The 27,012-nt window shown below is 46.0% G+C and overlaps 1 protein-coding gene and 1 long non-coding RNA gene across 2 annotated transcripts in view; one reads left to right on the top strand and one right to left on the bottom strand.

The window, feature by feature from the left end:
* alk (ALK receptor tyrosine kinase) overlaps positions 1-26,472 on the top strand; it is a 29,514-nt gene extending 3,042 nt beyond the window's left edge. The window contains exons 4-23 of the mRNA XM_066703089.1: positions 814-911; positions 5,026-5,133; positions 12,149-12,314; positions 12,566-12,713; positions 13,801-13,908; positions 15,212-15,359; positions 15,558-15,740; positions 16,210-16,308; positions 16,963-17,118; positions 17,311-17,415; positions 17,755-17,941; positions 19,263-19,353; positions 19,563-19,627; positions 19,795-19,924; positions 20,220-20,317; positions 20,552-20,644; positions 21,407-21,508; positions 21,679-21,813; positions 22,271-22,361; positions 22,724-26,472. Of these exons, the coding sequence (XP_066559186.1) occupies positions 814-911; positions 5,026-5,133; positions 12,149-12,314; positions 12,566-12,713; positions 13,801-13,908; positions 15,212-15,359; positions 15,558-15,740; positions 16,210-16,308; positions 16,963-17,118; positions 17,311-17,415; positions 17,755-17,941; positions 19,263-19,353; positions 19,563-19,627; positions 19,795-19,924; positions 20,220-20,317; positions 20,552-20,644; positions 21,407-21,508; positions 21,679-21,813; positions 22,271-22,361; positions 22,724-23,662 (3,250 nt within the window). The 3' untranslated portion in view covers positions 23,663-26,472. The remainder of the gene's footprint in view (positions 1-813; positions 912-5,025; positions 5,134-12,148; positions 12,315-12,565; positions 12,714-13,800; positions 13,909-15,211; positions 15,360-15,557; positions 15,741-16,209; positions 16,309-16,962; positions 17,119-17,310; positions 17,416-17,754; positions 17,942-19,262; positions 19,354-19,562; positions 19,628-19,794; positions 19,925-20,219; positions 20,318-20,551; positions 20,645-21,406; positions 21,509-21,678; positions 21,814-22,270; positions 22,362-22,723) is intronic.
* LOC136749130 (uncharacterized) lies at positions 5,406-16,257 on the bottom strand. Its single transcript, XR_010816713.1, has 2 exons — positions 16,167-16,257; positions 5,406-6,670 (listed from the first exon to the last, which is right to left on the bottom strand). It is a non-coding gene; the product is annotated as an uncharacterized LOC136749130 (long non-coding RNA).
* Positions 26,473-27,012: the final 540 nt, after the last annotated feature.

The following is a 27,012-nucleotide window of genomic DNA, read 5'->3' as shown; positions in this document are numbered from 1 at the left end:
AGGTGAACCACAGCACAGCATGGCACAGCAAATGTTTACATGTGTATTTATCTACAGTACATTATCACACACTTAGCTTTGACTCCTGGTAAACAAAGATTTGGATCTTCATTTTATTTAAAATGCAGCCTTTATACATTTTCTACCGTGGACCTCTGCAACTTTCTTCCATACTCAATCAATCTCAGTGGGTCAGGATCATACAGGACTACTCAAAATCGCTGCTGTAGCTTGTACTGATGCTTTCAACAGAGAAATCCAATGCATTGGGACCTCAGAAGCAGAAATTATTGATCTGGCACTTGAATGAACCAAGCAAGTATCTTGAACTGCTGGTGTAAAGATCTGCAAATGTCCAAAGAGCTCTATGCAAAACAGAAACATGCTCTACTGTAATGAGGTGGGTGGACCGGGAACATGGAACAGCCGCTGGAGAATTCTTTGTCCTGGTTCGCAACAAAATCACACATTGACAGATGGATTTATTTACTTATTTAGTTATATTTATTTACCTATTTCCTCTATAAAGACTCCTCCAATTTGAGCTAGGTAAAGTTAGCAGGAAAAAGACATAAAAATAAAAAGTGCAAATCAATTTTAAAATAGTATGCATTAATTGTGCAATAAACTATTGAATGAATATATTAAATAATTTAAATTAGTTAATCAACAAAGAAAGAAAGAAAGAAAGAAAGAAAGAAAGAAAGAAAGAAAGAAAGAAAGAAAGAAAGAAAGAAAGAAAGAGAAAAAGACATGTCAGTGTGTGTCTATCTGTGTGCTGGTGTGACCCACCTGTGTCTCCTGATTCTGCAGGTTCTATCTGCAGTTCAGTGTGGAGGGCAAAAGAGACAGGTCTGGAGCTGCCATCCTCCTGGACAATGTCTCCCTCAGTCTGGACTGCTTCCTAGCCTGTGAGTACCGACTGACTGACTGACTGACATGTTCAAAGCACTACATCCTTTATAATTCCAGTGGGAGCACAGACACCCTAACTGTTATCCTATATACTTAAAATAGGAGTACTGACCCCTCACTACACTATGTTGTCTTAAAACAGGAGTGCCAAGGCCTTACTGCACTGTGTCCTATACACTTACATTCGACGGATTGCATTGTCTGCCGGTTTATTCTGCACATTCCAACTTTATAAATCTAAAACTAAATAATTGATTAATTGGTTAGCATTTTTAATTTGTTAATTGGTTAATGGATCAGGACTATAATGTCAACTTTTCAAAGCTGTTTGTTCCAGAATCAGCTTCCTCTCATTATTATTATTATTATTATTATTATTATTATTAAGAGAGGAAGCTCTTCCCTGTACTGTGGGAACACAAGTATGGAGGAGAGAGATTGAATAATTATTGTTTAATTTGAGTGTTTGTTGGCATTATTTTTAACTAGAGAGTTCTGAGAGATTAGTGCAAACTTTTTTTTATTTAAATCATGAGCAAGGGTAGAAAATGTTGCTCAATAAATGCTTTTAAAGCTCAGCATGCTCTGAGAAATGTCCCCGGCAGAGCAGCAGAGAGAAGAAGGGAAGATGTGTCCCCTGTGATCCGAGCTGCTGTCATTCAAGGGGAGGGGGGGCTGTAACAGCTGGTCTGCAGTTTATCGTAGTGCAGCTCTGAGACCCACACAACATAGGATCATTTAAGCAGCAAACCTGCTGGCTGGAGTTCACCAAGGCCATTTAACTTGACAAGTGGAAATGAGCAACGCGGGAGTCTTACTCCACGACTTCTCTTTAAGCGCTCTTGATTGACTCCCTGACGTCATCAGGGGAACAGACTCTCTGTCCCTCCTCGAACATAATGGGATCTTGTGTTGCAGAGTTCTGTCTTTGGTACTCCCTTGGCCTTGGCATAGCGACCACCACAATGCACCGGGCCTACAACAGGGGCTGCTGTTGATAAAGTCCCCCCTTTCCTCTAACTCTGGAGTTTCATCTGAACAACTTCTCGATGACATGAACACCGGGAAATCTGGGCAAACTGTCCTGCAGGTGTGGGGGAGGTATCCATCAACCCAAGACAAAACGGAAAGAGTCAAACACCTGCTCCCTGCAGCTCTGAGAAACCTGCTGGGTTACCAGACCCTGAGTTTGCCACCTGACGAACCGTGTGGCTGAAGTGTGACTTCTGCCTCTGCAGCGAGAGAGAGAGAATTCTGCAAAGTGAAACTCTGGGGGGGTTTCCATCTCTGTCCAGTAGTTTGTGTAGCTTGGACAGTTCCTGCATAAGCTCCTTAGCACTGAGAACTTCCACCTTCAAATACAGATGTGTATGTGTCCGTTTTGGGGGTTGGACGAAAGCCCACTTGTGCTCACACCCTCACTCACAGGGCCAGACAGAGCCAGCTGTCGCCACACCATGGGAGTGACCAGCAGTTTGTTTGGCTTGGGCTACATTGCAGACAGTGAATGAACCCACAGGCTCTGGGGAAGCAGATGGAGGTGTGTTCCAGACTATTTATTTATTTATTTATTTATTTATTGTATTTTCTCCTAAATTGAGGAGTTTCTGTGTGTGTATGTTGGATGGGGAAGGGTGGCTGGCTAGTGAAAACTGTCCTCCTCACGTCTCCGACGACTCTTCCCAGTTGCCAAACCTCGTAAATGAGCCACTGGCAGTTTAACGGCGCTGGCAGATGCTCTGTGCCACCCTAATGGGCAGGGGGCATGCCGGCACGCTGGTGATCTACAAGCAGGGCAAGGGCAGCGGACTCGGGAAAGAAACTCACAGACAGACAGCAAGGTTTCCACAGAAGTTACTGCTATCAGTAAACAATAATGAATATAAAATCATCAGAGTGACATCATCAGAATCATCTTGAGCACCAGTGCTGACTCTTTTTGATGGCATATCCAAAAGGGGCACGGCGTGGTGCCATGAAATTGGAGAGGCCTTAGACAACCTGAGTTACCCCAACAGCCCTCCTGCTAAAGCTCCTGAAATGTAGTAATCATCCCTCATACATCATGTGACAGTGTAGTCTTGTGCTGAGCAGGGCAGCTATTCATGTAGTAGGGCATCGCTATACATCACCCAGAGCTGGGTATGGAGCTGGGGAGGAGAGGAGTGTATGAGCACTCTAGCAAGTCCAGAGGGAAAGACAGCAACATAACAAGCTCATTATCAACACTATGAACCCTGTTACATCAGCCAGGACCACGACGAGTTCTCCTGAATGTTAAATGCCCTGGGGAAAAACAACAATCTTGCACATTCAAGCCAGAGAGCACGAGTGAGTGAGTGAGTGCGCTCTCCTGTCTCACTACACACTCACAGCACACTCTGAGGCGGTGCTGTGGACCCCCCACCGCCCGCCCGATGCGGAATGTGCTTTTATTTTTCATTTCTGATATTTCTGCTTCGCACGCTTCTCCAGATCGCACATTTGCTCGGAAAACAAGACAACAAGCATTAAATACTCAAATCCTCCACAGTTCACAGTCAGATCACTGAGCGTGGTGAAGAATACCAAAAGCTGGACAAACCCTCTCTGTGCCTGCGAGTCCAACACACATTCTGAAACCCACATTTTATTTTGTTACTGTCCAATCAACCCTTCTAAAAACAAAACAAATATGTTTTACTTTCCATGGAAGTGTACTGGCTTTTCTGTACAACACACACAAGCAAAAACAGAGTGATGGATACACAAGTTGTGGTGCTGGTTGTCTAATTTAAAAACAGGGTGCAAGCTGAAATGTTGTTTTCCCCTTTTTTTTCCTAGAGGTTACTTTCACAGCCAACCCATATCAATAATGTATTTCTTCTTTTTATTTATTTATTTGTGTACATCCAATTAGTATACCCAACACCTGCACTGCGGTTTCTGACAACCCAGGTTAATATTCAACCCCCTTCCTTTTAAACCATGTTGTTAATTGAACTATACTTCCTTAACAATGGTATCTTGGGTTTGTTTTCTGTCTAGTGAAAACATTCCAGCTGATTGAAGAGTTCAGCCTGATTTGTACTGAGTGGCAGCTCGTATCAATCACAATCATTTTCCTTTTTGCTGAATTTTGCTGAAACTAGCTCTGAAATCAGTCGCTGATAAGTAATGGCCCTTCCAAGTCTTAATGGAACGTCCCACATGGACAGGTTAAAAGAACAGAATGTCTTTGGTCAAGAGGATCACAAGGGGACTAGATAGAAGTATTTAAGAAACGCCAGCCCCCCTCTCACCACAGACACTGGCTCCTCTGCAGCCGGCGCTGTCGTGATGAATGTTCTGTTTGCAATCGATTCAGATTTGAATAATTGTTTATTATCAGCACTCTCGCAGCCCTTCTGCCTGCCTCCTCTCTAATGGGGGAGCTGTGAGATTTGCTGATGTTACTGAAAAAATATATAATGGAAAAAAAAGGTAACACTTGAAATGCTGCCCCTAATTGCAGTGTGTTCAAATGCAATTGCTTTTAATTCCAGCATTATTGCCTGTACTTGAAACTTGTTTCATATTCAGCCCCAAAGCTGCTGTGTTTTATGTTTTTTTTCTTAGATTTTTTTTTACATTTTACACAGACTTGCTGGAATTGAAGCTTTCCTAGGAAGGAGTACAACTTGTTTTCAGGAGGGAATATGCTCTGTTTGATAACTTTGTAACCTCATGTCATGTTGAATGCCTTTAGAGAGTAAACACATTTGAAATGCATTGTAATTACAGACAAGGGTGTAGATATAAACTTAGAGGGCTTTCAATTTGTCTTGTTCGCTAGTGACAGTAAGAGCTCAAGAAATGATGGAAGTCTAAGTATGTGTAATGGCCATAGAGCCACTGGGACCCATTAGTGCTTAAACGAGGTAAAAACACTAATGTTGTGCTACAGCGGAAGCCTCTTGGGACCCAGCTTGATTGATAGCCTCCCCTTGTCCCACCCTGGCAGACTGCTCACACACAGATACAGTAATACATCTGTGGGGGTGTCACCGCAGCCCTAGACTTTGAAGAGAGCACAAACACCCCTATGTTGATGTCTTGACGTCTGACCTTCCTGTTCTTTCCTCGTCTCAGCCAATGGCGAGCTGCCGCCCCAGACGACCCGGGAACCCAGCTTCACGACAGCCGCCCCAGTCACCGAGCTTCCCAGCTCCACCACACAGCCTCTGCAGAACTTTGAAGGTAAGATATTAGACCAGTGGTGTGCTGTAATGCCAGTACAGCAGCTTGGTTTACTCCCAGTGCCCAGTATTACCAGTATGCCATCCCGCCCTTTGATTAGGGTTATGGATTCAGTCACAGTTGACTTCTAATAAGGCCAGAGTTTAATTTCTACTATCTTAACTAACTTAGGACATGTGGAGGCTGAGCGTTGCTTCCCGGCTAGCGGCTGACAGGCACTGATCTGCTGCTGCTAGGATAGGTTAGGAGCAAATAAAACACACACAGATGAAATCACATTAAGACACCCATTGTTTGTTCAGTTGCAGGTTTCAGAAGTAAAACAAATTGTACTGATGCAGCACAAAGTCAAGACATACATTTTATTTCAACTCCATCTGTTTGCTGGTAGTGTGGAGTGCTGGTCAGGGCTCTTGATTTGTAAATGGAAGATCACAGCTTCAAATCTTGTGTCAGACCCATTTATGTATAGATTTAATACTGCTGGCATATTAAGAGTTTGTTCCTTTCTTTCTATGGACATAGAATGCAAATTAGCATTTTCTGTGTATATTGATTCTTCAAGATTTTCACACTTGAACCAAAAGCTGATGGATGAACATATTTCAGGCAGAGTAAAACCATGGGAGAACTACAGAAATATATTGACTGGACCAAAATCCAATATCAGTAATGAAGTCATCATGAAAGAACATTACACTTGCTGATCAAATCGTTCTTTTTATATTATTTGATTTGATTATTATTATTATTATTATTATTATTATTATTATTATTAATTTCTTAGGAGGCGCCCTTGTCCAGGGCAACTTACAAAATATAAGCGCAATACAAAATGCAATAATACAGTGCAATTCTAGGCCTAATACATTTTACAAATTCACAATTTACACAAGTGTATATGAGTGCAATATATGTATAAGTGCAATCTTACAGGAGAATGAATGACTGAATTACAAGTAGAGTCTGAAAAGATGCATCTAGAGTAATCGCCGGAAGGAGGTCAGGGACTCTGCTGTTTTGACTTCAGAGGGAAGGTCGTTACATCATTTAGGGGCCAGGGATGAGAAGGAGCGGCTCTGGAGGAAAGGGAGTGGAGAGTGGAGAGTGGAGAGTTAGTCTTCTGGCACCGGAAGAGCGCAGTGGTCTGGAGGGGATGTATGGAGAGGCGAGTGTCTGAAGGTAGCTTGGTGCAGGGTGGTCGAGACAGTGGGAGGTGAGGGTCAAAGTCTTGAACTGAATGCATGCTGCTATCGGGAGCCAGTGGAGGGAGCGGAGCAGTGGAGTAGCGTGTGCGAATCGTGGCAGAGAGAATACCAGATGAGCTGCAGAGTTCTGGATGAGCTGGAGCGGCCAGGAGGGAGTTGCAGTAGTCCAGGCGGGAGAGGACCAGTGACTTGACGAGCAGCTGAGTCTAGTAGTTGGTGAGGAAGGGACAGATCCGGCGTATGTTGCTCAGGAAGAATCTGCAGGTGCGTGTCAGCGTGGTGATGTGCTGAATGTAGGAGAGCGCAGGATCGAGGGTGACTCCTAGGTTCTTAGCAGAAGAAGAGGGAGAGAGTGTCATAGATTCCAAGGGGATCGAGATGGAGAAATCAGCAGAAGGTGAGGAAGAGGGGGGAAAAGAGATCAGATTTGGAGAGGTTGAGCTTGAGGTGGTGTGAGTGCATACAGGAGGAGATAGCAGACAGACAGGAAGAGATACGAGAGGGGATGAGATGGTCAGAGGAGGGAAAACACTGGAAGATCTGGGCATCATCTGCGTAAAAATCCATGGGATGCGATGAGGGGGCCCAGGGAGCGAGTGTAGAGAGACAACAGGAGCGGGCCCAGGACGGTATGCCTGTGAGGAGAGGTTGGGGGGTGGATGAGGAACCTCGCCAGGTCACTTGGTAGGTCTGGTCGTTGAGGTAGGAGGAGATTGAGATAGTATGTCTGTAATTGCTGGTCACTGATCAGGGGTGAGGTTTGTGATTGTGCGTGACCCATGACTGCTCCAGTTAAAAAAACATGTAAATTGTGTAGCGTGTGCAATCAGATTACATTTCAACTGCCATCTCAAGCAAATATCCACACACTGATCTACACAGCCCCCAGCACACAGACAAACCCAATACACTTCCCTGCACCACAAGGCCAGGCCCTTACATGGGGCCCAGATGGAATTAAATCAGTGTACCAGGTTCACAGCAAAAGTCAAATCGATTCATTTTACTAAAATGCTTTACGTGTTTCTTGCAAATAAAGTAATTAGTATGTCATAACAGGCTCCTTGCATTGTTTACTTGTAATACCCTTGAAATGTCTTATTGCCATCCCTGCACAGACAGTTGTGTCTCTGTTCAGAGTCCCATCAGCTGCTTTAAACACCTGTGAAGTGCAGCATCCAGGTGACGATTTGAGCTGCAAATCACGGCTCCTTTCCACAGTGGTATTTATACCTCAGCACAAGCAAATTACTCCCAAAAAAGAAGGCAAGAGATTATCTAACCTACAACACTGAGATAAAAAAAACTGTTTTGTTTAGTTATCACTTTCCTGCCACTGTATTGCACAAGGTTCATCCTAGGTAAACCTGTCCTTTCACAACCCCCCGCCCCTCTCTCGTTCGCTCCACTTCAAATGTAACAAGTGCATAGTATCCAAACCTGGGAACTATCACTGCACTAAACACATTGTATCCTTCCGTAGCACTTGAATTACACCTAATTAGGGATGTAGTTTTGGGGGAGACGGGGTGTGCAGCCCTGGGAGAATGCGGCAGGACAGAGACAAAGAGTCCCCTGGGAAGTGGGAGCTAAGCAGAGCACAGTACAGAGCTTGTCCCCCCTCTTATCTTAATTATCCTTTGGGTTTGGAGGTTTTGAAATAAATTTCTAGCGTGAACGAAATGTTAAACGAGGACTGTGTCAGTAGGAATCCAACATGGGAGGGAAAAAACAAGAAAAATCTGTATGTTATTAAGAACAGGACAGGTGATACAGCTTCTCATATGGTTTCAAACATGTCATGTTTTTAATATACTTTTAATAACGGTCTCATTAAGTATTTTAATACTGATACGGATTGCACAGTTATCTGAATGATAAGAGACTGAAGCTGTTATATATGTATTGCAAAAGTACAATTTATGAAGTTATGAAGAATGCCATTGATCATCGCTACAGCTGAATAGTACTTGTTTTTAATTATTTTATTTTTTAGTTCCACTACACCACTGCCCCCTGCTGTACACAGCTGGTATGGTCCGCTCTATGTGAACCTGGCAGTGATCTCACTACACTGCACCACACCACATCTCTCTTTATTTCTCTCTCCTTCTTTTCTCTCTCTCTCTTGCTCTGATTCTATATATCTGTCTATAGTAGGGGTCAAGGTCTGGGTTCCTTTAGGTTACTGACACCTTTCAATTCATAACTCATTAAGACCTCAAAATGAAAAGTAATTTGACTCCCTATCCTAATAATGACTTATTGAAGTCATTAGGAGAGGAAATGGAATGAAAAGCAGAAACCCCTTTGACCCTCAAGGACTGGAATTGTACATTACTGATGTTTTCCTACCTCTCTTAATATATGTCTCTGTATCTGTGGGTCTATCTAAATATTTATCTATCTGTCCCTTCTTTTCACTGTGGCTGGGCGGCACCCATCTCTGTCTCTCTCTCCCTCTCCCCCTCTCTCCCTCTCTCTCTCTCACACGCAGCTCAAATTAAAATTCAAAGGTGCTTTATCGGATTGCCTATGTGACAAGTATTGCTGGCGCAGATACGATAAAAAATGACATATGAGACAAATATTTACAGCACAAAAAATGACTCTCCCTCTCCCTCTCCCTCTCCCTCTCCCTCTCCCTCTCCCTCTCCCTCTCCCTCTCCCTCTCCCTCTGTGTGTGTGTGTGTGTGTGTGTGCGTGTGCGTGTGCGTGTGTCTGTGTTTACCACACAGCAGGGCAAGCAGAGCAAGGATGCCACATAGTGGGGCTTCTGGGTTAATTTTTACTCTTTGTGCCGTTTCCTTCTCACCGTGCTGGTGAATGTATTGAGCCCACTCTGTCTCTCACAGCTGCGGTGTGGATCAGTGGGCTTCAGTGCGGTAATTCTAAAAGAATCGTTATGTGATTTCATTTTACAGTTTACAATTGATGTCAAGAGATGTAGAGTATTCTGGGTCACTCTATCTTCTGATATTTCATAATTAAACGTATTACTTTTGCTTCTAACGTGTGTACATGAGAAACATTTTATCTTATACACACTGTGTGGATTCAAGTCTGACAAACATCAAATCAAAAGTGTTGCACGAGTGACGATGACTGTGCATGGAGCGCACAATCTGTGAAGACGTGGCTGTCTGGTGCAGTGCTGGGTTTTAATGGCATCCTCAATGAAAGCCACTCTGCTCTTTTACTGGCTACCTATCTGACTGGCTCGAGAGCTCATCTGCTTTACAGTCCCTCTGTTCGGAGGGTTTATATGATTGTTTCAAATGAAATCTGCATTTCATTAACATCAGGACTGGAAAGATGCTGTTCCCCGGCTCTCGCTCTTTGGACAGTCGTTGTCCGACTGTATAAGGCCGTAATTAAATATTCATCGCCCACACTGTTCAACGCTTTGACCTTAATTCAGACGAGCTGTTTATTAAGTGTCCCTGTCAACCGCGAAATTGAGAACCTGTACACTGCGCTGGTTAGGACTGTTTCATAATTCAATTACGCAGCAGCAAGTGGCTCCGGCACACAGCAGACCCAGGAGGCAGGGAGCGGAAACTTCCCCACTGTGCCAAGCGCACTCCGGTGTCTGCTTCTGTTTGCATAAGGCTAATGTCGCTGGAGCTTATTTAAATACTATCCTTAGAAAATTAAATGTTTAACTACCAGGGCTTTGCTCTCCATTCTCCTGTCAGGAAACCATGAGTGTGTGGCTGTAATGTGTTTTTCTGGACGAGGCAGAGGTCTTGGATTATTATCAGAGTGGGCTGCAGTTTGCCCCAATCCTAGCCCTGCTAATACATGCACTAGAGACCCCACAATGGGCACAACTCTCAACAAGGAGAATGCACAGCAGCTATCAGGGGCAGGTCCACCCTTGAAGGTTGACCAATTGCAAGATCATGTGAGCAACAGAGCTTTAAGCTTCCCCAAGGAAACATGGGTTTCACGTTATAAACTCATACATTTACCACTTACCTGTAATTGAGTAGGGTTCACTGTGTGTACATAACACCCTGTGAAGAAGTCACTCTCCTGCGTGACTCTTAGCCTCTTAGGATAAATAATAATAATAATAATAATAATAATAATAATAATAATAATAATAATAATAATAATAATAGCAATAGGAGCACTGCAAAAGAATACTTTGCAAGTCTGGAGGAGAACTGAAAAGGACCAGGGGGTCATTTCCCAAAAGCATCATGAGCCAAACGAAAACAATTAATTCATCATTGCTACAACGTTTCAAACATGATGAGTTTCCCAAACAAAAACATTTATTAAGACGTTCGTGAATAGCATCGTGAGTGCACTAGTGGTCTGAAGCAATTGAGAAGAGAGATGTGCAGGTGCATAAATGCATTGCGCAAATATCTCCATCTGATGTCAGGGATTTATAAGATGACTAAATTGCATTCTAATCTATTGCTTTATTTAGTCGTTCACTATGAACTTTCAATGCACCCACTTTAGGAAGTAATATTATTCAAAATACTTGGAATATTTTGAACAAATCAATTACTTTGTGATTGACTCCCCATCCTTTTAATTTCCTTCACTGGGATGGTACCTACCTGCAGTTGCACACGGTGGTTTGGGAAGCGCACAGGAGGAGAGAAGAATGGAAGTTAATCATGAGAATGATCTTGAAACCTCGAGTATCATCATTATCGGGAAACGGCCCCACGTTGCGCAGTTCAGGGAGATTTAATAAACCAGATTGGTTTATTCTTGGTAACAAACTAAATTAAAAATTCTCTGAACGCACGGACTAATTGAAATAAATGGATGCTGTGCTGCTTTAAAGAGTGCAGGCTGTTGGGATGGAGGCAGGGAGAGCAGATATGTGCAGTGATCTGTGTCTCTCTATCAGCTCCCTGTTATTATTAGGCACTGCTGTCCCCTGAGAGATGGTGTTAATAAAAGCTGAAAAAGAGAGAGACAAATTTATAGCGCTTCTGTGGGCATATATATTGTTTTCTTTTTTAATGCTTGGTGCAGAAGGCTTCATTTAGCGAAGGCACCGCGTAGGCAGATGTTAAATGGAATGTGGTCGATTGCCACGGCCAGACAAACAAGATTAGAGACAGGATATAGATATAGATTTAAGTAGGGCCTGCAGTAAATTGGGGGAAATAAATAATGCTTCAGATTCAGCTCTCTGCCAGGGGAGGGTGGACGACAGGGCTGACATCAGCAAAGTGACAACGAAGCCCTCAAGTATCTCAAGTATCCCTCAAGTAATTTTGAGCAGCAAAGTATTAGTATCTGCTGCCCAGGGTGCACCGTAATGTAATGAAGTGGGTGGCTTGTGATGGGTGATTGGGGTTTAGTGATTGACAGTATTCAGCTCGAAACTGCTTCTCTGAACAGGCACCTGAACCGGACGCCTCAGGGGGCCAGAGTCTTTTGGCAGAATGTAGGGCTGCTCCTTTGGTGCCCAGCAGATCTGGGAGTGATTTGCCAGTCGTGACTGCAGATGGCACACTGATTGGCGTCAGTGTTGTGTCGCTGATTGGCATCAGTGTTGTGTCGCATTGCAGGGTCAACAAGGATGCCAAGACCCAGGTACAAGAGTTAGATATTCAGAACTGAAAACATAGTTCTGGCCGTCTGGAACGAACTCCCAGGCCCTGTTCAGAACAAACGCTCCATGCAGACAAAAGTGAACGTGATTCTCGAATCTGGGATCAAGTTACTGCAACTACCAAGCGCGATGGGTCAGACTGCCTCCTTTCCCATGTTCCCATGTTCTCATGTGCCATCTGCTCTGGTTCTCTGATTGTGTCTCTGTGCTGTAGCAGGGTCCTGGGTGTTCCAAAGCTGTGGGGCGGCGGGGCCTCTGGGGCCGAACCCCACGCAGTGCAGCAACACCTACCGCGACAGCCAGGTCAATGTCACCGTGGCCACTGAGTGGCCACTCAAGGGGGTCCAGATCTGGAGAGTGCCGGAGACAGACACCTACAGGTACGCAGGCAATACGCATACACACAAGTACTAACTGCATTGTCCAAATGGGCACAAAGACAGAACTACCTTGAGCAGCTGGAGACTTCACTCCTGAAACCACCTGACGAACACAAGGTCAATTAAGTAATGGAGAGCTACAGTGACTGGAAACATGTATAGTATTGTTACTGGGTGCTAGTTACTGTTTCCTTGTAAGCAGGTGTAAAGAGAGAAAGAGAGTCTCTGTGTGACGATGTCTTTCTGTGCAGGATCACGGGGTACGGGGCCTCGGGGGGGCGCAGCGTGGAGTTCACAGAGAGGTCACATGGCGTGTACATGGTGGGGGACTTCCATCTACAAAAAGACGACCATCTCTACATCCTGGTGGGACAGCAGGGCGAGGACGCCTGCCCCAATGTGAGCCTTCTTGTCTCTCAGTCCCCCAGTGTCTCAGTCCCCCTCTTTCCCTTGTGTTCAAGGGTCCCAAAGTCCAAGTTTCCTTGAACCTTAATTCTTTGATCACCCAGTTAACAATCTCTCAGTCTCCCAATTTCCTCAGTGTCCCAGTGTCTCAGCCCTCTAAACCCTTAATGCCCTCCAAGTCACCCAGCCACTCATTGTTCTAATCTTCTATTTCCTAAGTCTCTAAATTCCCCTGCCTCCCAGTATCCCATGAGCCTCCTAAACTGGGTTAAACACTCACTCCCTGCAAATGTCCCTGTGTTATATGAAAGAGAGCAAGTCTACTCACAGTATATCACTGAATTCACGGCTGGAATACAAACTATAGCGCAATTCTGACATGGGAGACACACACCTGCCACACAGAGCAGAGCAGTGGTGGTCTGAGATACAGACCACAGCACACAAATCCCCTCTTCCCCATGCTCCCCTCTGTGCCATGGGTATTAGGCAAGCGCAATACCCACTCTGTGAGTCGCTCACAATAATTCAGCATGAAATTGGATTTGAGAACAGAGGATCCACCATAGGCTGTTGTGTTGCCTGATTCATTGCACCCCTCCCCAATCCCTTTATTTTTTGACACTTTTCAGCAGAATACAAGATTCACGGACCTGTATGCATTTTGTATGAGACAAAGAGAAAGCTGTTCTAAATGTGTGGAGATCTCAGATCTAGTGCAGGGGTCTGCAGCCCTGGGCCTGGAGAGTCACAGTCCCTCTGATAGGGAGCTTTAAATGGTCAATAGCTAGAGAACCAGGAAACAAGCTGGCCTGTCCTGAATTAAGCAAATAATGGTCCAGTTAAGTCCCTGTGTTCTCAGCTGCAATGAACACCAGATTGCATTCCAGGGCTGGTGACGCCTGCTGTACGATACTGTATAAACTGTAACTCTCCAGGATGGGATTGGACAATGTTGGGTTTCCTGATCTTTGGAGTCTCAATATGGGAGTCTCACTGCCCTCTCTCTCTACCTCACCCCCATTTCCCCCTTTCCCTCACTGCCTCTCTCCCTATCGCTCTCTTTTTCTTTCCTCTGCAGTCAAACCCCACTCTGAACAAGATATGTCTGGGGGAGACCAGTCTGATTGATGACAAGACCATGGCAGGAGGTGGAGGTGGAGGGGGTGGGGCGACCTATGTGTTCAAGGCAAGTGAAAGTTGGCTGTTGCTGACATACTTTTCATGCTATGGAAACCTATGGAACTCATTCTAAGGGTTTTGCCTAGAATGCTTAAAATAACAAGTCCCTTCAACAAATACCTCTGACATCATCTTCAATAAATCCATTAATCAACAATCAAAACTGAAGGACAAGAAAAGGGTCCCAACATAAATCAACACAAAGAGTAGGAAAAATAAGAGGACGCACTGAAAATCAAATGTATACATATATACAGTATATATATACATATATATATAATTCTCAAGAATAAAATAATAAAATAAATTTGACATTTTTAGCAAAACAGCCTTTGTCAAGAGCGACCTTAAAAAAAATTCAGACAGCAGGAAGCCAAAAAATAAGTCTCATTGTAATGACCTCTTGAAAAAGGCTGTTTTGACACCTGCTTGATATTTTTGAGCTCCTGCTGTGTGAATTTGGTGAAATTTAATAGATAGAAATTCCTGAGAATATTTTGAGTGTGTCCCCTTTTTCACCACTACAGGCAGATTTAGGACTCATTAGGACTCTCAGACTCCCTGCTTTGATGTATTTTTCAGAAGTCTTATCATTATCTTGGAATTCCAGATTGGAGCTGCTGTAATTGTGTATGCGTCTCAACTGAGACCCGTCTTTGATTTTCCTGTTGTAAACACACAGTGTGATCACTGACCTCTTGAGTGTGGGGGGTGGGTCATTGCTGACCATTCTCTCCACAGACTCAATCCTTAAAATCTTAAACAACCATCTTAGTCAACCATTTTTAAAATTATCATTTTGTCTGCGAGTCTCATCCTCTCCTGTACAGAGACTCTCATTATCTTAAATAAACAAAAAAAAACATTTAGCTGGTACTTCATGTCGCCCCCCCCCCCCCCACACACACACACACACACACACACACTCTTAAACAAACTGGTAGTCACTCAACAGAATAAACCTGGTCTACAAAGATCGGCACACTTTTTTAGAGGAAATTCTCCAGCTGCCGCTCTATATAAAACACAACGGGCCTGTAGCCGCTGTCTATCACATTACACTGTCTTTCCTTCAGCTTTTTTCCAGCTGTGCAGTGTGAAGCCCTGTTGCGTGGTTGTGCGGTCTACCTCCTGAGCTGTAGGGCTCTGGACTACGGAATCCATGTACTGAACAGTGTGTTGTGTTTCGTTGCATTGTGTGCTGTGTCGTGATCGTGAGATCTGTGCTGTGTGGTGATTGTAGTTATAGTTGTGATTGCAAGGGCTGTGTTGCGCGGTGTTGTGTAATAGTGACTGTGCGGTTGTTTCAGATGGTCGGGGAGCAGTTGGTTCCCCTGCTGATCGCAGCCGGTGGGGGGGGCCGGGGCTACAGCAGCCGCAGCTTGGACAGTGAGAGGGAAGAGCTTCTGGAACAGGACCTGTTAGTGCCGGGGCTGAACGGGCGCTCAGGGGCCGCAGGTAACCAAGCTGGGGCAGGGAGGCTGGTGACACAGTTGCCACAGGTTACCAGAGTGAGCATGACTCCACTTGGTGTAATAATAATAAATATAAAATCAAACAAAGAGAGAGATTAAACTGCGTTCTCAATTAAATACGTGTGCTTGTATGTGTGTGTACTGGGTTTTGACAGCTGTCTGTGTGCTGTGTGTGTTGCAGGGGGAGGTGGAGGCTGGAATGACAGCTCCCCAGTGCCCTGGGGGGGGCAGCCGCTAGCCCTGGGGGCGCAGGGGGGGCAATCTTGCCCACAGGCTCTCCGGACGTTGGCTTGGCAGACCCGGGGGGGCTTTGGTGGTGGAGGGGGTGCCTGCTCCTCCGGTGGGGGTGGAGGAGGTTACATCGGTAAGTCTGAACGCCCCTGACACCCCTCCCTACACAGAGCTTCAGAAACACACTCACACTCTCATGTCCGGCAAACAGTGCTCTATAGAATCACACTACAAAGGTAACAACATCATGCACACATTACAGTGAACAGCAGGAGGGAAGTTCAGAATGGGCTGCAGGTGCTCATCTACACCAACACAGTCTTATGGAAGTGCTGAAAAGGTGGGGAGATGCTATGTATACTTGATGCTCATAGGCTGCTAATTCCTCCAATGTGGGGACAAAATAGGACACAATATTTTTTTAAGAAATACAAGTTAGGTGGCAACTCGCTGATGCCAATACAGTCTGATCTGGCCTAACACTGGCAGCCTAAAACACTGCCAACAACCAACCAACCAACCATCCATAACTGTTCTGTTAAAAGGCCCTGAACTTTACCTGCTTCTGCTCAATCGTCTGTCATTCCCCTCCTGGCCCTCAGGTGGCAGTGCCGCCAGGGACAATGACCTCAGGAAGGACGGAGAGGACGGGGTGTCTTTCATCCACCCAGATGGAGAAGTGTACATGGATCCTCTGAAAGGTAGGACAGGAGAGCTCAGGCCCAAATACATCCTATCTTAACCCCAACTTTAACAGCTTGAGCACATTCAGGACTCACAGGATACATGTGACAGAACATTTTACTCACAGGTGTAGTTCAGTTCAGAAAACAGTCCCATTGCAAACAAATATTCCTATACAGATTATCGTAAATGTGTAATATATAGAATAAATAGTTCACCTATATATGGTGTGTATTTTACATATATTACAAGTATATTTTGGGAATGCAGAATTAGTTTTGCATATTACTTGTTGTCAGTGTCAGTAATTGCTATGGGAAAGGCCCAAAATCCCTCTTTTGTTTTGGTCCAAATTGGTTTATGTATATTAGCACTGAGCGAGTCATGGATAGGTAGAATAATGGGCTTTTTCACAAAGATCTTTGGGAATGCATGTGTTGTCACCTATGCTGCAGAAAATCAGTCTTAACCCACTAATGTGCACTCAAATAATACGCAGCTGACAATGAGCTGATTCCCAACTCTCACGTTTGTTGCAATTGGAACTAATTTAATCCACAGCTGAGGATGATGCTCAAGAAAGAACTGTACGAGCTGTACTCAGTAAAACACTTACATCTCTCTATCTCTCTCTCTCTCTCTCTCTCTCATTCCCTCCCTCTCGCTCTCAGTGATGGACAGTCATGGTGAGGTGGTGATAACTCTGACAAAGAACTGCAGTCACTGTGAGATGGGAGAGTGTCACATGAAGGACAAGGAAATCGAGTGTTACTGTGAGCATGGGAAACATCTGGCCCTTGACCGGGTCACCTGTATGGACCCTACAGGTACCCTTAGCTTCCCAAACACTCCTCCCCCTCCTCCCCAAAACACCCCTTAACTCCCCATAGAAAGTCTATCCCCACAGAACTCACCACACATGTTCATCTGAACAGTGTATGAGTGAGCGTGTGTCTGTACTACAGTCCATCACTGGGCTTTAGTCCTGATGCTCTGTGGTCTGTGGTGTGTCTTTGCAGTGATGCCTCCCCTGCTGTCCCTCTCCAAGCTGGCCCTGGGCCTCTCTGTGGGCACCTCTGCCCTCATCGCCGCCCTCCTGCTCGCTGTCTCTGGAGTGATGATCAGTGAGTAATACCAGCCAAAACACAGTGCCACCAAGAGCCATGGAAACACACAGAGAGGCAGTGAGACACACATATATATATTGAGACACTTAGATATTCTGACACTGAAACACAGAGACACCATGATATACTGGAAATACATACACACTAAAACATACTGAGAGGCAATGCAACCCTGAGATACAAACTGACACACAAACTGACATTCTGAGTCACTGAGATACACTTAACTGGAAACAATCTGTATATGTGAAGTTATAACATGACCCTGAGTGTGAGTGTGTGTGTGTGTATAAACTATGTGTGTGTGTTTCTAACCTAACTCTGATACGTATGCAGTGTACCGGCGGAAGCACACGGAGCTGCAGTCCATTCAGCTGGAGCTGCAGAGCCCCGACTGCAAGCTGAGCAAACTGCGAACCTCCACCATCATGACCGACTACAACCCCAACTACTGCTTCGCCGGCAAGACCAGCTCCGTCACTGACCTGAAGGAGGTGCCACGGCGCAACATCTCACTCACCAGGTCAGCACGGGGGGTGGCCTCCTGTCTCCTCATTCCTGGCTTTTGTCTCCCATCTCCCGTCTTGAGTCTCCTGTCTCCTGTCTGGTCTCTTGTGTCTGGATCTAGAGGATAGTCATGTGTAAGGTAGTGGCCAGAGCCCTGGGTACAAAGCACCATCAAAACCACATCTCCGATCCCCCGAAACTCACGGTCCCCAAAGAAGTGATGCACTCTACACCAGGACTGGCAAACTCTGGTCTTGGAGGGCAACAATCCAGACCAGACCAGTCCAGCAGGGTTTATAGATCTCTCTGATTCATCAGCCCCTTCAGAACTGAGGACTGTTGTTCAGCTGGTCCAGTGAGGCCAATACTGAGCTAAGTTAGGGACTTAAGAGCTCAGGGGGGGATGAGAAACTGAAGAGTGTGCAAAATAAACCTGAGCGTGGGCAGTTGGTACCCTCTTGGTAAATGAAGGGGTCACGTCACCATAACAGGCTCTGACGCACAATTTTCTGTAATTAATACACAGGGGCCTACATGCAAACATACTAGCAGGAGATTTATAGGCAGATGGTTTCTCTGATGAACGCAGACAAGCTTCTTAATGCCAGTGAAGGGACTCGAAAGGGCAGAGGGGAAAGTTTCTGTTCCCGATTCTTCTTATTATTTTATTTGATCTTGTTTCTTCTTCTCTTTTCATCTGTTCTTCCATTCCTCTCCTCACTGTGTCTGTGTTCTCTGTGAAGGGCGAGAGGCTGCAGTGTGGCTGGGTTAGGGGAACTGTTCTTCGGGAGATCAACTGTTACACTGTTTGGCAGCTGCGTAAAAAGACTGCTAACCCAGCACTTTCCTCTCTCCTGGCACAGATAACACTGACTCACAGAGAGAGAGAGAGAGAGAGAGAGAGAGAGAGAGAGAGAGAGAGAAAGAGAGAGAGCTGGGGACAGACAGGCAGGCTATAATTTTTCTCCAAAACAACTTATATCTAAGAGGGGCAGAGAGAGAGAAAAAGAGGGTGGGAGTTGGAGGTTGGCTGTAAATTGTTCAGTAATGGCTGGTCATATTTACGACATAGAGAGAGTGAGAGATAGAGAGAGAAAGAGAAGAGTTGTAAATTCCTATGAAATGGCACATCCTGAGAGAGAGAGAGAGCACATCAGTGCAGGCTGGGCAGTGTGGACAGGAGTGCAGTGATGCAGACAAGTGGGTGAACAGTTTGGACAAGGGCCCCAATGTCCCCCACCTCCTTAACCCAAGCTTCCCTATGCCCTTGTATTAACCTGCTCCTGTGTCTCGCTGTGTGTTCGTGTGTGTTGTGTGTGCGTGTGCATGTGCTGCAGGGGCCTGGGTCATGGAGCATTTGGAGAGGTGTATGAGGGGCTGGCAGTGGGGATCCCCGGGGAGCCCAGCCCCATGCATGTGGCCGTCAAGGTAAGAGCTCTGTCACACCTGTACTCACCTGCACACTGTACACATTTGTATTTATCTACAGAATGATGTACTTACCTGTGTTCATCTGTAAACACCCACCCCCTCTCCCTGTACTGCACACTTTCTATTCATCCAGATGACATTATTTCTAAACCTCTCTCTTTCCCTCTCCTTGGTCTTTGTCCCCCTTTCTGGACTCGGGGGCTCAGACTCTGCCGGAGGTGTGTTCAGAGCAGGACGAACTGGACTTCCTCATGGAGGCGCTGATCATCAGGTAACAGCATGCTTGATGTCCACTACACTGTCCGCTCTGTTGATCTACTGTCCACACAATTCACTGTCCTCATATACTTTCCACACGGTTCACTGAACTGCTATACTGTCCACATTGTCCGGACACTATCAGGACCATCTTTCCTGACTGTCTCTCTCCTCCCTCAGTAAGTTCAGTCACCAAAACATTGTGCGCTGCATCGGGGTGAGTCTGCAGGCTCTGCCACGCTTCATCTTGCTGGAGCTGATGGCCGGGGGGGACCTCAAGACCTTCCTCAGGGAGACACGGCCACGACTGGTGAGGGCCACATCCACAGTGAACCTGGACATCCCCTTAGATATATTAGTAATACTGCTACTGTTACTGCTGCTTCTACTATAATAATAACAATGTTATTACTAGTGTATTATCATTAACATTAGTCACAGTGGTAGTAGCAGAATTCTCATTGTAATGTTTTTATAATTATTTATTAATAATATTTTCATCATCTATTCCTCTATTCAAGTGGTCTTTTTTTTAACCTGACTCTAATCTTCTCCCTCTCCTTCTCCTTCTTCCTCTCTCTCTCTCTCTCTCTCTCTCTCTCCAGGAGCAGCCCTCCAGTCTATCTATGGTGGACCTGCTGAACGTGGCACGAGACATTGCCCGGGGCTGCCAGTACCTGGAGGAGAACCACTTCATACACAGGCGAGTCACTCTGTGTGCTCTCTGCCTTGCCTCTCCACATGTCTGTCTGTCTCTCTGTCTGTCTGCTTGCTTTTGATATTCAGCTGCACTTGATGAACTATTCATAAATCCCCAGAGTCAGGAGGGAACGAATATCTATGAATATGTTATGTGACTGTGAGCGGAACACTGTGCCCAGGATGGATTCCGGACTGTGTATTAATCTCTGTCTGTGTCTCTGTGTGTCACCTGCAGGGACATTGCAGCCAGGAACTGTCTGCTCACATGCAAGGGACCAGGAAGAGTGGCCAAAATTGGAGATTTTGGAATGGCCAGGGATATCTACAGGTACAAAGCACAGAGAACACACACACTTTTGAGAACGGATATGAATAAATATTATTGATTGATCACCATTGGAAAACAAAAAAATCTCATTGACCACAATGGGTTCCTCAAAATTCCATTGCTCATGCAGCAAACATTCAATAGCCAGTCAGCAATCAACTGTTATAATGATTAGAGATAATCCAGGTTCGGCTTAAATTAAGTATCTGGGAGAGCTTTGACGTAGCAGAAGATAGAAGACAGCATAAAACACCTTATCTAATTTCTTTCCCCTTTAAGTGTTCCTCGTGCAAATTGTATTGAGCCAATGCACTAGTCGACGAGAAACTGTATAACTATATTACTATATTTATAACTTAATCATTCAACACTTAAGGCTACAATGGGCTTCTCCAGTCCTCGAGTGCAGTGCTGTGGTTATTGACGGGACTCGGACTGTGGTGTGTGTGTGGGCGTCGTGGTGGAGAGGGGAGAGAGTGGCTGAGGACTGTGTGGGCTTTAATTAAAGATCAAGGCTGGGGAGACGGCACAGCCTCAATCACAGCCATTAGCAGGCAGAGATCACTGCCACAGGGCCAACAAACACACACTAACAGCATACCGGGCTCTGCTATGAGGAATTAAAACATAAAAAGATAAAAAGTATCATCTACATTAGTTATTATTATTGTTATTAATATTAGTATTATTAGTTGTAGAAACATATTATAAGAGCAAAGTGCAATGACAATGATCTGTGTGTGTGTGTGTGTGTGTGCGCAGGGCCAGTTACTACAGGAAGGGCGGGCGTGCCATGCTACCAGTGAAGTGGATGCCCCCAGAAGCTTTTATGGAGGGCATTTTCACCTCCAAGACAGACACCTGGTGAGCGCACTGGGGGTCTAATTTTAACATCTCTGTCTGTCTGTAAGTGTAGCTGTATATTGACTATAGCAGTACTGGTTGACTCAGTCTCCGTTTGTGTCTTTTTTTCTTTGGCTCTCTCTCCATGTGCCACTCTTTCTCTCTGTCGGTCGCTCTCTCTGTCTGTCCAGGTCATTTGGAGTGCTCCTGTGGGAGATCTTCTCCCTGGGCTACATGCCATACCCCAGCCGCAGCAACCAGGAGGTACTGGAATTTGTCACTAACGGGGGCCGGATGGACCCCCCCAAGAACTGCCCTGGGCCAGTGTAAGTAAGCCCACCCAAGACAAGTCCAAACCCAAATACCCCCAAGAGTACTGCAGGGGTTAGTCAACTCTGCTCTCTATAAACACTGGACCTCCCAATCTATTTCTTGCCAGCCAGAGTCTGCATGAATGTTTGATTGTTAATTCAGTCTGATTATTATGCAGCAGCTTATTCAAATGCTCTCCAGTGGAACAACATGCATTTGACTATCCCTCCTGCATCTACACTGCACCAGGGAGCACACAAGAAGCAATACTATTGTACAATATTCTAGCATGCGAGGTTAGTTTAAGTGGGGGCTCGGTATTGCGTAATGGCTGTAGGTGTCTTTTTTTGCATTGCTATAGTATGATCACGAGTAAACATAAATAACATCAGAACATAAAAGAGAAAATGAAGAACATTAGTCTGGGTGTTTTTTAATGCCAGCTAACCCCCAGGCTTTGTTTACTGACAGGTATCGCATCATGACTCAGAGCTGGCAGCACCAGCCAGAGGACAGACCCAATTTCTCCACCATCCTGGAGAGGATCGACTACTGCCTGCAGGTACTGAGACACCGACACATACACACTCATAGCACCGAGACACACAAATGCATACACACTGAGCATTGGGACCCTGACACACACACACACACAAACTGAGCACTCCTCTCATTGAGACACTGAGCACAGAGACACACACACACACACAGAGTACTGAGCACTGAGTCACCAACACACACACACCTGCACTGAGCACTCCCCACACTGAGACACACACACACTCTTCAGACTCTTACACACTGTTGATACTGGACTCAGCTTCTTCTTCTCTCTCTCTTCCTATTAATCTCTCACAACCTCATCTCCCTTCACCCTTACTTTCTTTGCTTCTCTCTCTCCTACCCCCTTCTTCCACCCCTCAGGATCCCGATGTGGTGAACATGCCCCTCCCGGTGGAGTACGGCCCAGCCCCAGAGGAGGAGGAGAAGGTGCCCATGAGACCCGAGGACCCAGGCAGCACCCCCTCCTTGCTGGTGTCACCCCAAGCCCAGGCAGTAGAAGGGGGCAGCGGAGGAGAGCAGGGCGGAGGAGGAGATGAAGGGAGAGGAAAAAGAGGAGAGGGTCCCTACCTGCAGCCCCCCCCTCCCCAGCACTCCCAGAACAGCCACCCTCCCCCGCCAGCCCCGCCCAGTCACACCCAGCCTGAGGGAGGTGGGCACGTCAACCTGGCCTTCTCCCAGGGCCAGCCATCCGAAAGGGAGACCCACAACGGGAAGCCCACCAACCTCTGGAACCCCACCTACGGATCCTGGTTCCTGCAACAGCAGCAGAAGCAGAAGCAGAAGCAGCGGGTGCCAGGGGAGGGGCAAGAGACGGGCAGCAGGACTGTCGGGGAGGCTGCTGGGGCAGGGGGCGGAGGAGGTGGAGTAGGGGGGCAGTTACAGCTCCAGCTTCAGCAACTACAACAACTGCCTGGTTCCTGCAGGCCTCTGCTCCCTCCTCCACCGCCACCTCCTCCTCCTCCTCCTCCCCCACCTCCTGCCCCTCCATCTTCTCATGCCACCACCCCCAACCCCCTCGTCCTTGAGCCCTCTGCCCTCCCGCCCATCCCCCTTTTCAGACTGCGCCGCTTCCCCTGTGGAAACATAGGCTATGGGTACCAGGAGCAGGGTCTGCCCCTCGAACCCACCACCACCCAGCCAACTGCCCCACTGCCCCCTCCTCCACCTCAGAGGCCTGTCTCGCTCGGCCGGACGGCCACCTCCGAGGACAGTCGGCCCCTGCTCGTCACCATGGGAACCGCCACCCTTGCGGACCCCCGGCTGGCCAAGATGGAGTCACACAACGCCACTGTGCTATAACCTGACCACGCTCTCACACACTCACAGTCTGGTACAGACACATAGTGAGACTCACAAGTACTAAGATGCACATAAACTGACACACACACACACTGGCCTCCCAAGATAAACTAGCAGTGATTTAAGACAGGCTAGACAGACAGACAACTCCAGTCCAGCAGGAATCTGTCCCTCGAGGACTGCAGCTGCCTATAGCTGCACCACAAGAAGATAGTCTCCAAAGCTCTGGTCCTGGCAAGCCACTGTCCAATCCCATTCAGTCCAGTCCAGCAGGGTGTATACGTCTCCCTGGATCATCAGCACTCTCAGAACCGAGGACTGTTGTTCAGCTGGTCCATTGAGGCCAATACTGAGCTGAGTTAGGGACTTAAGAGCTTGGGGGGAATGAAAGCCTGAAGTTGTGTGTATGAAGGCCTGTATTGTTCTCAGCATGTACAGACACATTTTCAAGCCCTTCTTATGAACTGCTTTGCAATGTTTTGAAGATTAAAAGTGCAGCTCTTAATCTACATCTAGCACACAGGCTGCTCTGAACACCTGCCTTCTGTAGCCTTAAAAAATCAAGAAAGGTTTCTGCCTCTTGCCAGCTTGTCTTGGGAGACTAACCCCCTGGCCACCACCCTACACACACACACACACACACACACACACTCTCCCCTTGATCCGCAGGAGGTTTAACAGAGAAAGTGTCCCATCATTCTATCTTTCAGTCTGCTACCCATACCACTGGTTTACCCACCCCCTGTCTGAGTACAGAGTTGAGACCTTACTGTCCATTAGACACTGGATCTGTCTGAGCATCTGTAAATGCCTGTTGGTCTGTCCATCTGTCTGCCACAGCCCGGGTTTCTGAGGCCTGCTGCCTAACATGGTCAGATTTTTGTTGGACCTCAGAAAAACAGCGAGGTGGACAACAGCAAAACTATGACCATGAGAACCTAACACACAGGTTGAGCATGGAGGAAGTCAGGTTTGTGGATAAGCTGGCTACAGGAAGACCAATGTTCTTGACGTCTGTGGGATCGATCCATTTTGTATTAATGTATTTATTATGAATTATTCCGAGGTCCTGTAAATTATTACGGATGTGATTTTTTTGTATTATTCTTTGTGGGGGTTGTTGTATGATTATTTATGTATTTATTTATTTATTTTGCATCCTGACAAAATTGAAAGGCACGAGAGGGCAGCACAGATGGGCATTGTGGTCTGTGGCTGGTAGGCTTGGTTTGGTGTGCCCCATCTGAATCCTGCAGTGACTTAAGATCCTGAAAATCCTTTTAATTATGTTTTTTTTTTTTTTGTGTTGTTACTATGTGTGCTGTACCCTGAGAAAAGCTTCCTTTTAAGTAATTTTAAAATATTTTGTGTGGGGGGTGGCAGGGAGCAAGGGTTGGGTTACACATGTCAATCTGAACACCTGTTAGATCAGCTGGTCGAATAGAGAACCGGAGTCGGAAAATGCACAACATTTAATCTCAGTCCTGGGCCTAGAAAGCTACTCTACAGCTGTCCTTCTGCTTTTCACTCCCACGAAGATCTCTCACACTCAATCCCACCAGTCATCCTCTCAGTGGTTCAATGGGTCACCAATCACATGCTCCTCAACCACTCATTGGAACCAGGGCTGGAGAAAGAGCCGTGCTGGTCCTGTTTTGTGCCCCCGTGTCTCGATTTGGGTGCTGATCCAGCTGAACTTTCAGTTACCGAAGGAGAAGCCATGTTTGAACTTCACTTGTGTCGCAGCCGACAGGACCATTTTAGCTCAGTGTCCGATTAAGTAATGAAGTAGAGCACAGCAGGAGCAAAGAGCAGAGGATGCCACAGTCTGGACCCAGGCCAGCGGAGGTGATCACAGAGAGGCTGTCAGGATACAAACTGCACACACGCCCTCCCTTGCTTTCACTTCACATTCAATTCACTTCACCTTACTTACAATTGATTTTTCAATGGACTACTTCACATTTTCAATCCACTGATCCACATTCTCATTTACTTTCCAGTTTACTTCACCTCGACTTGTCCCTTTAACGTCCCGTCACTCTAATACTAACCCTACAGTGAGCAGACCACACCATCTCTGAGTTCACCTCACTTTCAATCGCTAATGTCACATTAGTTGTATTACTGCCCCTATAGTCAGTAATGGACCTTTAACAGAACAGTGTGTGTCAATGTGGCTGTCAATGCTTTTTTTTCCCCCTTCTTCAAACTTTCTCCCCCACTGTGGAACCCTTGTCCCGCCCCCATGGAATCACAGTGTCACGTCCACGGTGCAGGAAAGGAGTGGGTATACAAATGGAAAAGCACAAGGATGAAGCATCAGTACTGACCATCACCGCATGCTGTTCCTCCCTCCCCTGCCATTCCCCTACTGAACACAGACTGAACTCACCTGTGGGGAAACTGAATGCCGACTCTTTCAGCATTGCACCGGTCATCCGGTCACCGGTCTGCAGAGTCCACCTGACATGTTTGTACATATGTAAAATATATAAAAAATAAATCTTAAAAAAAACAAAAAAAAACAAAAAATGAAATAATTGAAGAAATAAGTCCAGCTTGGGTATGCATTGGTTTCTGTGTGTTTATTGTTGGTAGACTGGTCAGGAGAATATGCTCTAATCTGCATCTCATGATAAACACACATACGGGTACGTGAATGGAAAACCCTGAGGAGAATGGGGAACACAAATTACCCAGACAGGAGCGTAGTGACAGGAAAGTGACAGTGAGGCTGGAGAGCAGATGCAATCAGGGGATCAGAAAGGATGACAGGAACAGTGGCATGATATGAAATGTGGTTATTAAAGGAAAAGAGGCTTATTGGAAACAAATTTAGAAAAAGCAGTGGGGAGAGCCATAAAATAACCCACACTGGGCATTGCGAAAGGAGCGGGAGAGGAGTAAAGTACAGGAGGCCAATTAAACATCTCGAGCACAAATACGTCCTTCTGCTGCACTCGGGGGAACGTGCAAGATGCCGGTGAAGGGTTCTGATGAAGCATGTCAGTGCTGCAGTGATTATGGCTTTCTGAGTTGTTGTTTTTCCGTTTTTTATAAATTGCAATTTAGTCATTAAGCCTCCAAGGTGTCCTTGAAGCCGGTCCCATTAAACTGATCGAAACAATAATGTAGAAATCAGCCCATTAAACTCGGAGTAATTAGAAAATACCTCTGAATTTAAAAGGAGCAATTATAGCTAATTAGTAAATGGATTGGGAATTTAGAAGTGTGGAGCAATTCTGAAAAAAAAAAAAAAAAAGAAATGGATGCACCACCTAAGTTGACCAACCACATGCAACAATAACTACCTGGTATGCTGTACATTGACGAGTGCATTTTATATT

Source organism: Amia ocellicauda, chromosome 1 (assembly GCF_036373705.1).
Source record: "Amia ocellicauda isolate fAmiCal2 chromosome 1, fAmiCal2.hap1, whole genome shotgun sequence".
NCBI classification, from domain to species: domain Eukaryota; kingdom Metazoa; phylum Chordata; class Actinopteri; order Amiiformes; family Amiidae; genus Amia; species Amia ocellicauda.
The sequence above is the reverse complement of the archived record's forward strand: the minus strand, read 5'-3'. Positions and strand labels throughout refer to the sequence as shown.